The sequence below is a fragment of the Convolutriloba macropyga genome, chromosome 6 (assembly GCF_964194025.1).
Source record: "Convolutriloba macropyga chromosome 6, txConMacr16.3, whole genome shotgun sequence".
Taxonomy (NCBI): domain Eukaryota; kingdom Metazoa; phylum Xenacoelomorpha; order Acoela; family Convolutidae; genus Convolutriloba; species Convolutriloba macropyga.
In genome coordinates this window covers 49,698,732-49,711,137 of record NC_134473.1, presented here as the reverse complement: position 1 = coordinate 49,711,137, position 12,406 = coordinate 49,698,732, and the positions used below count along the sequence as shown (strand labels likewise).

Below are 12,406 nucleotides of genomic sequence, written 5' to 3'. Positions count from 1 at the left end.
ATTCCCGTCTATAGAAGCATTGGTAATCGTAATTTTGTGGGATATTTTACTTGATTCCTAATGGTTTTCATTACTTTGGATTTAATTGTTTCAAAAAAATAAGCGGACTTTAAGTTTACTGTTTTTGTTCTTTTTGTCTAATTGTTACCAAACCTTTTTATGGACTGGTCCCATATCTTTTCTGGTGATTTATATGTTATTTTGTTTAGTTTCAGTTTTATCTGACGGTATGTTGACTTCGTTATTAAGTTTTGTTTTTTAAAACGGACATAAAGTTTTTGATGTAATTAATGTTGTTTAATTTTGCTGTTAGTCTTAACTCGCTTTCTTAATATTGGCATATCTCATCAATCTAGTGCATCATTTTTTATTTGCTGAGTTATTTGCTTTGGAGGCTATCTTTTCGCTCATAAACTATTTTTTTTTGAAAAAAAAGTTCGGTTTTTGGGATTCCCAAAAATAGTTTTTGGGTTTTTCTATCTGTTCCTCATTTAGTAGACAATTATGCCAAAAATGTGGATGAGCGGGGTCGGAACCTTATGTGCGGTCGCACATTACCGAGCTTCCTTGTTGGATATAGATGACTATTTGACACATCTGATTTTTGAATGGAGCGGAAACATGAGCGTGTGACCTCATTACTAAAAGGCAACTAATTGCTTACATTCAATTCAGTGCTTCGGAAAGGTTGAAACTCATTAATTATGTAATGTTGATTTAAATTCTTATAATCGGTTATTTCTTCCATTACTGGTCGAAAATGAATGAAATCTGTGTATGCACTTATGGTGTTTAAGGTGTTCCTGGGCAAGCTTCCAGAGGATCTGTATGAGGACGAATTGATTCCACTGATGGAGAAGTGTGGCAAAATCTATGAGTTGAGAGTGATTGTGGACAAGGAGGGATACAACAGAGGATTCGGATTTGTCACTTTCTGCGACAAGGAGTCAGCCAAGAAGGCGGTTAACATATACAGTGGATACAGGTTAATGCATGTTTTAAACTGCACGTCTCTTATACAAGCGCCGAAAGGGATAGGTCATATCTGTGGTTCTCATGTGTCTTCTCATTGTCGTGTTTGTATTTTATTGTAAAAGTTTTGCATGCACCCTCAATTTATTGAATTTCACTGCTGATCCAAATTGCTCTCATTTATATACTTTCTGTGGTTTTTCAAAAGTGTTTTGTTCTTGCTGATGTTTTTTAATGCGATTTATCGCTTGATCGTTTCATGTCTGACCGATTTGATGATATTTGCGTGATCTGAATTGACGGCAGTTAACTTTGCAGTGGTATTTAATAAGCTGTATAACTGAAACTTATTGAAATTATTGCCCCCGTTAAAACAGTCGAAAATTAAGCAGGTTTGAAAAATATGCTATTTTGGCCTTTGTATGCGATTGTTTCTTGATCTTTTTTTCCAATGCTTGATTTGACTTCTGGGCCTCCGAAACGGTTGGAACTGGAAGAGCCACAGACATTGACTTAGTTTGCAGCTTTATTTGATCTGCACTAGTCTTTATGTGTACCATTCGATGGTGAAAAGGTTGATTTAGACATATTTGTTTTTCCTTCTCCCCTTTCTGCTCATCCTTATCTTCGGTTAAGCTAGCTGGTCAGCGGCAAGCCAATCGTTTGAGATAACTTCGTCCGACTTTAGTTGGTTATTGACTGTATATGACTGTTTATGACCTGCACGTGTATGAATTGATTAATTTTTCTCTGAAAGCAATCAGTGGCATTTATTGTGAAAATTTTTGTAATAACTTGTTAGTGCCTTATACAATAGAAAGAGAAACTAGGGGATCGGCAGTTAAATTAATCAAATAACCCTTATGCAAAAGAAAAATAGAGCGCTGTTCAATCAAATTTCGTGCAACAAAGTTATGTATTAAATTGAAAAGCCTGGAAATTGTTCCGGCGGATTTTGAAGCGAAGACGTCAGGCGAAAATGCTGATTCTTGCCATAAGTTGAAGAGTTAATTTTTAGTGTGCAATTACAAACTTGCAAGATTTGTATTTGATTTCTAATTTTTGTGTCACATTGTCTATCTCTCAAACAATATTAATCTGTATATTTTCTTTTCGTATTATAGTAATTGTTAATAGCCGCCCTCATCTTCTCAGCCGGCTATTATTGCGCTCGTATTTTTTTTTACTTCGTCAAACTTTTCTTTCGCTTTACCATTTTGCCGCTTTTTCGACATTTTGCGTGAAATCTTTTTGACTTCTCTAGGCTAGTTTCTCTCTTCTCTCATTCTGCTAAAAGTGAATTTGAACATCAGTTGCTCAGCAAAGCAATTCAAAATGAACAGAGTTAGTACAAAAATGGATGTCAGAAATAGAAACGGGATAAACCCATAAAGCCCAATTTTAGATGCCCGCTATTTGAACGTCGTTCCTATAAAGTCTTATTTACCATCTCTAATGCTTATTGTTATTGATAGGAGCGCCTGTAGCCTCTCTCTAAGAAACAGAAGTATGTTCAACTACGAAATGCCATCAACATAAATCGGACTTAAAAAAATGTTTTTGTACAAAAATCTTTTTTTTTCAATACCGTGTGTTATTTCAATCCCAATCATGCTTATTGGAATCAACGGCGGCTATTTTCCGGCAATCTGCCGGGTATGTTTTTATTTATACTCAACTCTGGGGTAAACTGAAAAGTGGGTGTCTATAACCCCGTTGCTGTCCACTCCAATGCAGTATGATATTGTGGAGTAATTTGTACATTTTTCATTGGAGAAATTAATTCTTTCTGTATGTTCCTACATTTTTTGGTTTACTTGGGCTTATTGGTGAGGTATCTTTCGTGCTTTAGTGCTTGTCATCCACAACCTCAAATTGGTAGCTCGTTTATAGCTACTAATTTTAAAGTTTAGGCCCTTTGTTTGTTTTCGCTGTTGTTACGGGTGAGAAAAAGCAATCGATAAACTTCAACTCAATCAATTGGTTAAAACGCAAATTAATCAATTCGTTAAACATTCTCATTTAACAAATATGAAGACGCAACCAAATCATAAATGGTCCCATTCAGAAATGACTTTTTTCATAGCAATAAGAGTTGGTAATAAATGACCGAGTTCGCCAGAAATGCAAATTCATCCGCTATAAAACAATGTTGCTGAATAAAAACAACAAATCAGGCTTTCATCAAGAAAGAAATCAATATAATTGCAGTAGTGAAAACTCACAAACATCCCACATTTGATTTAAGTTTCCACCCAAAAAGAATTCGCTGAAAAGTGCGCATAATTAGAGGTGCAATAATTTCTCATGCTTTTCCGTGTTCAAGCAATTTTCTATTTTAGTTTTTATTCAAAAGAAAAAATTCATCTTTTCAGCGAAATTTGTATTCCTGTTATCTGAGTGTTGCTATATTGTGTTTGTTTGGTCTTCGAACGGTCATCCTAATCTTTTTCTCTGCTCAGCATTGCCTAAAAGAACAGTTTTGTTAAATTTTCCATCTGCTTAACTGTTAGAATGTGCATGATGTCATATATTACTCGTCTTGAATGAATGATATTACTCGTTGTCATTGAATTCCGTGATGAGTTTTGATCATAAGTGAAGTACCAATTTCTCCAAAGAGCTATCACTATTAAGTGATTTGTTTGTTTTCATAAGAAAGGTAACGTGAGGAGGCACTGAAATATTTGTTAAATGTCTTGTGCGATAAGAAAACCGATTCTACTTTCAGTAAATTTCATTTTGTATATTAACTGTAACATGTGCGAGACAGTAGATCGAAAGGACGGCAGAGCGAAAGCGATCCATAGATTGAAAGTTTTCAAGTTGCGTGTTGGCCAATCAGATTTAAGCGCTCACTTGAAATACATCCCCTACCGTATTCCCTCGTGATAGTTTGTTCGGCTGTGATAGACTCATATCAAGTCCCAAATGCCGGTACTGTATGGCCATGGCTCGCAATGCATGAACAGATGCGATAACTTATGGCTATTGTCCCAAGTTTTCTGTTTTCGATCTATTGTTCTTTTCATCTATTGTCCGGTCACCGTAAAATGTCTCGTTAATGAGCGCACGTTTATTTTAAGCATCGCAGAGACCCAACTGAGCCTACAAAACGAATGTTGAGCTGAAAGAAAATATAGAAAAGGAAAGAGTAGCGAAATTTATCCGCTTCAAAACAATGTGGCCTAATGAAATTAACAGATATCAAGCTTTCATTAAGTAAGACATCAATATAATTGCCGCTTTGACAGTCTGGAAAAGTCACAAATATTCCACATCTGATTCAAGTTTCAATATAAAAAGAGGAACTCATTCAAAAAGTGCCGATAATTTAAAGAAGGTGCAATCATTTCTCATGTTTTTGTTTGTTTAAACAATTTTCAATATTTTTCTTAGCGTCTATTTTTCTGATCGAAGGAAACCTCAAATTTTTGATTTTAGCAAAAACTGCGGGTGTATCTGAGTTTAGATTTATTGTGGTTGTCTTGTCTGGTCCGCTAATGGTCATTTTTAATTGCTCTCAAGCTAAGTTTAGCAATTTTATTAGTCCTGTCGGTTTTTTTATGCGATTTTTCGCATGACCGATTTTTCGTCTGAACCATTTGACTTTTCGTCCTCAAAAAGGGATGAACAGGTAGCGCCCAGCGGGCATTAAGTGCTCTTAAAGAGTTTCTGCTCACTAGTATCCAAATATGCGATTCTCAGAAACTGCTTTTCTACATTAATTTCGAGACAAATTTTTCTAACTTAAGTTGAGACGTCCCAGCAATGAATAGAAACCTGTTGTTTGACAGATTTTGTAGGTCATAGTTTTGTTATTTGCTATTCTAAGACTACATGTCTACGAAGCAATGCAGCTATTTTCTGGCTATCTACGGGATATGTAATGGAACTTGTTTCTAAAATCAAAAGTTTAACAAGTTACAATTTTGTTCCATCAGAAAATTGTTTTCTATAGGATCCATGGGCGGCGCATAGTATGCAATCTAAACGTGCAATTTACAAAGCTGTACGTGGGAGGAATTCCCAAAGACAAGACACGTGAACAGATTTTTGCAGCGTTTTCCCAAGAGGTGGACAAATTAACTGACGTAGTTATTCAGGATCCAGACGATGTCTCAACAAGCAGTCAAAACAGAGGCGAGTTTTGTTCTTGTTCACTCTTATTATTTATTTAATCTCTTAGATTTTAAGCTAGCGTTGCTATACGTATATTCTGAAGAAAATTTAATGATCATTAATGATACTTCTCAAAATAAGAAAATCATTGGTAGAATTATACATTTGCCAAAATAAGCTCAAATATCATAGCTGATTGTCTGTCTGTAAATAAAATTATCAAAACAGTAATTTTATTTCAAAGAAGCTGTTGTACTAACTGTTTTGATCTCATTTAAGGCTTCTGTTTCCTGGAGTTCGATTGCTACTTCGACGCAGCTGCAGCCAGGCGGAAGCTGATGAACCAGAGGAGCAGTATCAGTGCGTGGGACAACTACAGAAAGTTCAAGGTGGACTGGGCCATTCCACTGGACAACCCGGACGAGGCAGTGGCCAGTAGGAGCACAGTCATACTCGTCCAGAGACTCAATGACTCCGTCACTCAAGGAGATCTACATGTAAGCAGTTCATGACTCCGAAAAAATATGCATCTTCAAAACTGATCCGAGTTAGCTAATGAAATCATACACGCTGACTGCTGAAACCAAATATGAACGTACGTTTAAAGCAGTTTTTAAGCGAACAGTTGGAAAGTCAGGACATGTTGCTGCCGAAGGATACAATTTAGTGTAGTCTGCCTTTACGCAACCCTTTTTAGCAAATAAATTGTTGAAAAATGATAACGGCATTAAATACTGATGGCACCATAAGCGGACGCTACTCTAAATTCACTCTGTTTTGAACGAACTTATGTTGTGTTGTCAAGGAGAAGTTTGGCAAGTATGGGCTGATAAAGTCGTGCAACAAGACTGGGTCACACGCCTTCATCACCTACCAAGAGAGGAGCTCAGCTGAGAGTGCTGTGGAGGCTGAGAACCACCAGTTTGTGAAAGACTGTCAAATGGAGGTCACGGTTAGTCCATTATTACTACTACTACTACCATTATTTGGAGTTAGCAACCCTACCAATTAACGTGGAAAATTTGGACTATTTTACCTCTATAATTCCACAATACGTATCTTAATACAAGTAAAAATCGCCTTACAGTGTGAGATATGGCGACAGAGGAACGATTGCACTAATTGGTAGATACTGTTAAGCAATAGATTATGGGAACTTATAATTTAATAAAACATTATAATTTTTATTATACTTTACAATTCCTTTGTCGCAAAATTTCTCTAATTAGCGCAATATTAATTGAAATCTATTGTTAGGTGCACTGGCTCTTTATGGTCTAATCTTCATGACAAAAGTTTTTGAAACTGACTATATCAATATTAACTTTTATTACAACTCAGAAGGAAAGGAGTTGAATCCCAACCAAACATTTCCGACAGCCTTGGTCTGTATTTGAACACGGCGTCACTATTGAACCTTTTCATTGTTTTTTTTAGGTTTAAAAGTCTCTTCACAAATTAATATCAAAACCACGAACTTTAAATTTTAGTACTCGTGACCCCTCGGAAGACACTTCCTATCTTGCCGACACAAAATTCACGACAGTAATTTTAAAGTTTTAAAATTAAATTTAATCTTACTTATCTAATTCTTTTCTTTAAAAATTAATATTGAGACAACCAACTCCGTCTACCAATAGCTGCCCACATCTTCTCAACAGGCTATTATTGCGCTCCTAATTTCTTATTCATTTTCCCCAGAATTTAGATTGTTTTGGTGCTCTGTCTTTTTTAGGACTCGGAGAGGTTTTTTAGCTGAAGCAAGTTTGTTCATGAGTTGAACTTTTGACTTTTGTTTTCGAACATTGGACTTCAACAGCAGTTTAGTTTAATGTATAGTAATTAGAAATTACAGAACCTCCACCTTCCTACCAAAAACCCGTACGAAGTTTGTAGCAATTATATTAGCCCTGTCGGTCTTTTTTAATGCGATTTTTTTTTCGCTTCACCGATTTTTTGTCTGACTCATTTGACTTTTCGTCCTGAAAATGGGATAAACAGCTAGCGCCTAGTGGGCATTAAGTGCTCTTAGAGCCTTTCAGCTCAAACTGTTTTGGAGACTTATACTTGTGGTGTGAAGGGCGGTTCTTAGAGGTTGAAGAACCCCCACCGCCTGTTGCCCCCGCCCGCCCCCGCTGTTGCCCCCCCCCACTGTTGCCCACCATCCCCATCAGTCCCCCGGTGCACCACCCTCCACCCAGTGGCTAGCTACTGACAAAGCCAACCGGTCGTTTGAGAGCAATTCGCCCGACGTAGGTCGGTTATGTTTGATATTTCTGAATTAGGTAAGGTTAGAGTAGGTTTTTATTCCATGACTTTTCGAGTCGCTTCCAGTGTTTTACTGGCTATGTTTTTTGTTAGATTTTTGCAACATTTTCCATAATTTTGAGCTTTTGAAACGGAATAAACAGGTAGAGCTCGGCGGGCATTAATTTGCAATAGAGGACCTCAGCTGGCTTTATTGGATTTTTGGTGCTTTATGTAATGAAACTGCTGTACGGCCTAAATTCAAGGCGATGATTCCAGTTTTCTCTGTTTCTGAGCCCCAAATGCAGCAATTTTTCCTTGTTAATAGCCGCCCTCATCTTATCAGCCGGTTATTATAACGCTCCTATTTTTTACAATTGAAAGAATTTGAATTGTATTGGGGCGCTGTCTTTTTTTAAGATCTGTTCACACATTTTCATGATTTTTGAAGTCAAATTGGAGTAGTGATTTTGGTCACGCCGAAACAGGAAGTGGAGCGAAAAAGCGAGTGATTCTGCGGCGTGAAGTTTTTTCGCTCTAATTTTAAAGTAGAGTGAGAAAACGGTGTTTGAACAAAAATTCGCTTTCTCGCTATTGGTTTTTTGTTCACATGCGGCAATTTCACTTTGATTTTTACATTTTTTTCGATTTTTTGGATCGGATTTTTTTCTAAATGGTTTTGCCAATCCATTCGTAGTCCGTTATTGGTCTAGTTTTCTGTTCAGTCAATGAAAATTCTTTGGATTGTACGTCAGGACTTGTCCTGCTATGTTTTTTTTTTACTTCGTCAAACTTTTTTTCGCTTTACCATTTTGCCGCTTTTTCGACATTTTGCGTGAAAGTTTTTTGACTTGTCTAGGCTAGTTTCTCTCTTCTCTCATTCTGCTAAAAGTGAATTTCAACATCAGTTGCTCAGCAAAGCAATTCAAAATGAGCAGAGTTAGTATTAAAATTTGAAGTCAGAAATAGAAACGGGATAAACCCATAAAGCCCAATTTTAGATGCCCGCTATTTGAACGTCGTTCCTCTAAGTTTTAGTTACCACCTCTAATGCTTATTGGTATTGATAGTAGCCCCTGTAGCCTCTCTCTAAGAAACAGAAATATGTTTAACTACGAAATGCCGTCAAAATAAATCGGACTTAAAAATGTTTTTAAACAAAAAATTTTTTTTTCAATATCTTCTATTCTTTCTATTCCAATCATGCTTTTTGGAATCAACGGCGGCTATTTTCCGGCAATCTGCCGGGTATGTTTTTGTTTACTTTTGTTAATTTTTTTAATAGCCTTAGTCAGCCTCTCAAACGGCTATTAGATAACGTTTTTCGTTTTACAAAAGTCACAATTTTCACGTTTGACTTCTGTGTTACCTCACTCACAATTTCAACTGAATGGATTTTAAATTCTTTCACGCCATGAATTTTGCAATATAGCGAATACGGTCAATTTCAAAAGAGCAAAATCAAAAACGGGATAAACCGATAAAGCCCGGTCATTAAGTCATAGTGCATTAGGTTATCAAAGTTCATTATAGCGATTGCTAGCTGATATTATTATAAAGCCCTTCAGTTTTGAAGCTGAAGTAAGTATAGGTTAAGAATCTAACTGAAACTGCACTCTGAATTAGAACAATTTTTGAAACTCAGTAAAAATTTTTGTCATTTTCAATCTTTCATTTTCTGTTTCAATCCCGATGTGCGTCTAGTGCATCAACGGCGCCTGTTTTCGGGCAATCTACCGGGTATGTTTGTTAATTTGATTGTTTAATGGTCGGACATAGTTTATATGACTGTCATGATATGCGCAATGATTTTTATGCTTCTGTTTTTGGTTAATTTTTATTGTTTATGCCAATTTTATCACCAGAGCTAGCGCATTTTTTTGCTAATTTTTTCAAGTTTTGAAAGTCTTGGTCAGCTTTCAGTATTATAGGGCAAAGAAGCTTTTTTAAGGCTTGTAAATGGGTTATAGGAATGTTTTTTGACAACACAGAAATGAAATTGACGATCTGGATATCATCAATTTCTGCTAGTTTTTGTTTTTGAAAAATTTTTCAACACTTTTTAGATTTCCTGTAATTTTAGTCACCAGCAAAACAGTTTTCAGGCTTAAATTTTGGTTAATGGAGGACTTTAATATAAATTTTTCAGCATATAAACAATCTTCAGAATAATTTGTATTAATTTTTCTGTTTTCCGAAACTTGTTCTTTTGTTTAATGGCACAACGAATCTTAAAGCTTAAAACTGTTGTAATGAATTAATGTTAGCATTACAGAAGTTGTTCTGAAAGTATTTTCTAAGATTTTTAGTGCATTTTTTGTAATTGTTTTCAGCGTATTTATTGAAAACTGCCAGTTAATCAGTAGCCTATCTCAGTGCTGGGTTACGGAATCATTTTGAGCAACAAAAAAATGTCTCAATAACATAAAAGGACAATAACACAAAAAAATTACAATATTACAAAAAATTCACTTTGTTTTTTGCATTTGTTTGTCGTTTGTATCCAGATGTCAGTGAAATGCCAATTTGTGTTCTGTTTTTTATTTCGATTTTTTCGTTAATAATTATGGGTTATGGTTACCCTAACAACCAGAGTGCCTTCTACAATTTGTTATGATAGTTCTCAATTGGTGTTAATATTTTTTGTCTGACTTTTGTTATCCAGTTCTTCTGTTAGTCAATTGCGGAGTTTTCAATGGTTTCATTCAATTCTTTGGATTATAATTCAGGACCTGTTCTACTTTTTTTTTACTTCGTCGATCAAAAATTGGTTTCGATTTACCTCTTTTTTAGGCTTTTTCGACGTTTTTGCGTGAAATCTTTGATTTCTCTAGGCTAGTTGTATTGTTCGAAATTTAAATCAACACACTTGGTATTAAAAACGGAATCAAAAATAGAAACGGGATAAACCCATGAAGTCCGATTTTAGATGCCCGGTACTCGAACTTTGTTCTTAAAAGTCTTAGTTACCATCTCTGATGCTTGTTGGTTTTGATACTAGCTCCTGTTTCCTCTCATTAAGAAACAGAAGTATGTCTAACAACAAAATGAATTGAAAATATTTTGCACCTTGAAAATGTTTTACATTAATCAGTTTTTCAATTTTTTCTGTTCTTCCAATCGGGATTATGGAAATCAATGGGGTCTATATTCCGGCAATCTGCCGGGTATTTTTACTCTTGATCACTTGGAAGATTCAATTGCTTATATGAACCCAGATGTTCACCAGAGAAATATTGATTTGCACTATTCGAAAGAGCAAATCCTGATTTCTTCAACAGGTTTTAAATGATGAAGATAGATTTGTTAAACTAAATGGCTAAACACTGTTGTTTGTATCAGATTCACGTTCCATTAACGCCGATTGCCAAACGGATGGTGGAAGCCATCAAGGGTCCAAGAGGAGGTGGAAATGCATACGGTGGAATGGCAACTGCTGCCGGCGGAAGAGGTGGAGGCATGATGATGGGAGGCGGAGCCGGAGGTTTCGGATCTTGTCGGCCTCGTGGAGGTCGAGGTGGTGGAATGGATCACTATGGAATGGGAGGTGGAATGGGTCAAAGACGTGGTGGAATGCACATGGGAGGAGGTGGATTCAGAGGTGGTCGTGGCGGTGCAGGTGGAAGAGGAATGCCATTCAATCCACTTGAGAGGTAAATAGTTATTCTACAGCCTACGGCAACTGTTGAATGGAGCATTTCGGGCTAACCGATCGTTGCTACGTGTTTTGATTGCTACCATTTTGAGTATGAACAACCTAATTTTTAAAACTTTGGACCCGATTTTGACCTTTGTGAGTAATCGCATTTGAGAGATTCTGAATGACTTCTATTTCAGAGCGGGTAGCTTTACACGTGCTAGACTGATGAATAGAGGTGGAACTATTTTTGGAGACAGAGGAGGTGTTGCTGGTGCTATGGGTGGAGGAGGTGGAATGCAAGGTGGATACAATCCGTATGGAATACAGAGAGGATCTGGAGTGTTCAAGGTACTCATTATTCGACAGTTGACTACAACAGTTTTCTTGACATTTAAATGTTTACATGCCAATTTACTCGATGTTAACTGCCCTAAAATCAAAAGAAGCGCATATCGGCACTGCCATATTTATCGTTTCTGTAACCATAAATTCTCGTAACTTCAATAAAATTTTTCGCATAAATTTGCTTTGAGATTGATTTGCTCATAAAAATTGTTCTGATTATTACCCAATTTTGATCTAAAGGTAATCAGGTAGTGGTTGTTGTAAATTAATTAAAAATTATGACAAAGCCGTAGTTGCGAAGTTGAACATTATCAGAGTGGTATAGAAAACCTCGGGGTATGGTATATTTAAAGTTTTTAATGACGAGGAGTTAAGCGCTAGTCATAAAATGATCTTAGCTGAATTACCCACTTCAGTTTTCCCCTACTCTACCAGACAAATTCGATTGATAATCAGAAATGACAAGTGAGCATTGTTTCAGAACAAGCAGAGAGGTGCTAGTGGCGTGAGCAATAATGCAGGTCTGACAGGAGGGAACTCGTTTGCAATGCAGAACACCTACTCACAACTAGGAAGCTCATTCACACAATTCTGAAGAAAGAGTCAAATTTCTCAAATTAAGCTATCGTTCCAAATTGTTCCAAGTATTGGTTGAGATCTGCGGCATGAACTTGATGTTTTCTCAAACTTTAATTATCTCGAAATTGTCAAAAATTCTTAAAACGTATCAACGTACATTTTAATACGTGCTATATTTGCTAGCATCTCTTGTTAAGTTTTTAAAGGCTTGTTTCTTGATCAAATTGTCCGATCTTTATATTTAAAATTTCTCCATATGATTGTGTTGTCTTCGCAATAAATTCTTTGTTACACAACTTCTCAGTTGATTCAGATGCAACAGAAATGAGCGTAACTGAAATTTTGGGTTTTTAGACCTAAAGATTGAATCCGGAAGATAAAGTTGATAATCGCAGAAGAGTCTCAATTTGGAATATGACAAACGTTTAAAAAGAAGGGCAAGATGTTTTCAGACAAAGAAGTTTGTAGCAATTATATTAGTCCTGTCGGTCTTTTTTTAAT

General features: G+C 36.2%; 1 protein-coding gene across 1 annotated transcript in view; it reads left to right on the top strand.

Moving 5' to 3' along the window:
- The window catches only part of LOC142341732 (heterogeneous nuclear ribonucleoprotein Q-like), a 29,695-nt gene extending 17,494 nt beyond the window's left edge, over nucleotides 1–12,201 (top strand). The window contains exons 5-11 of the mRNA XM_075392902.1: nucleotides 798–985; nucleotides 4,934–5,115; nucleotides 5,374–5,591; nucleotides 5,900–6,046; nucleotides 10,684–10,994; nucleotides 11,179–11,329; nucleotides 11,808–12,201. Of these exons, the coding sequence (XP_075249017.1) occupies nucleotides 798–985; nucleotides 4,934–5,115; nucleotides 5,374–5,591; nucleotides 5,900–6,046; nucleotides 10,684–10,994; nucleotides 11,179–11,329; nucleotides 11,808–11,921 (1,311 nt within the window). The 3' untranslated portion in view covers nucleotides 11,922–12,201. The remainder of the gene's footprint in view (nucleotides 1–797; nucleotides 986–4,933; nucleotides 5,116–5,373; nucleotides 5,592–5,899; nucleotides 6,047–10,683; nucleotides 10,995–11,178; nucleotides 11,330–11,807) is intronic.
- Nucleotides 12,202–12,406: the final 205 nt, after the last annotated feature.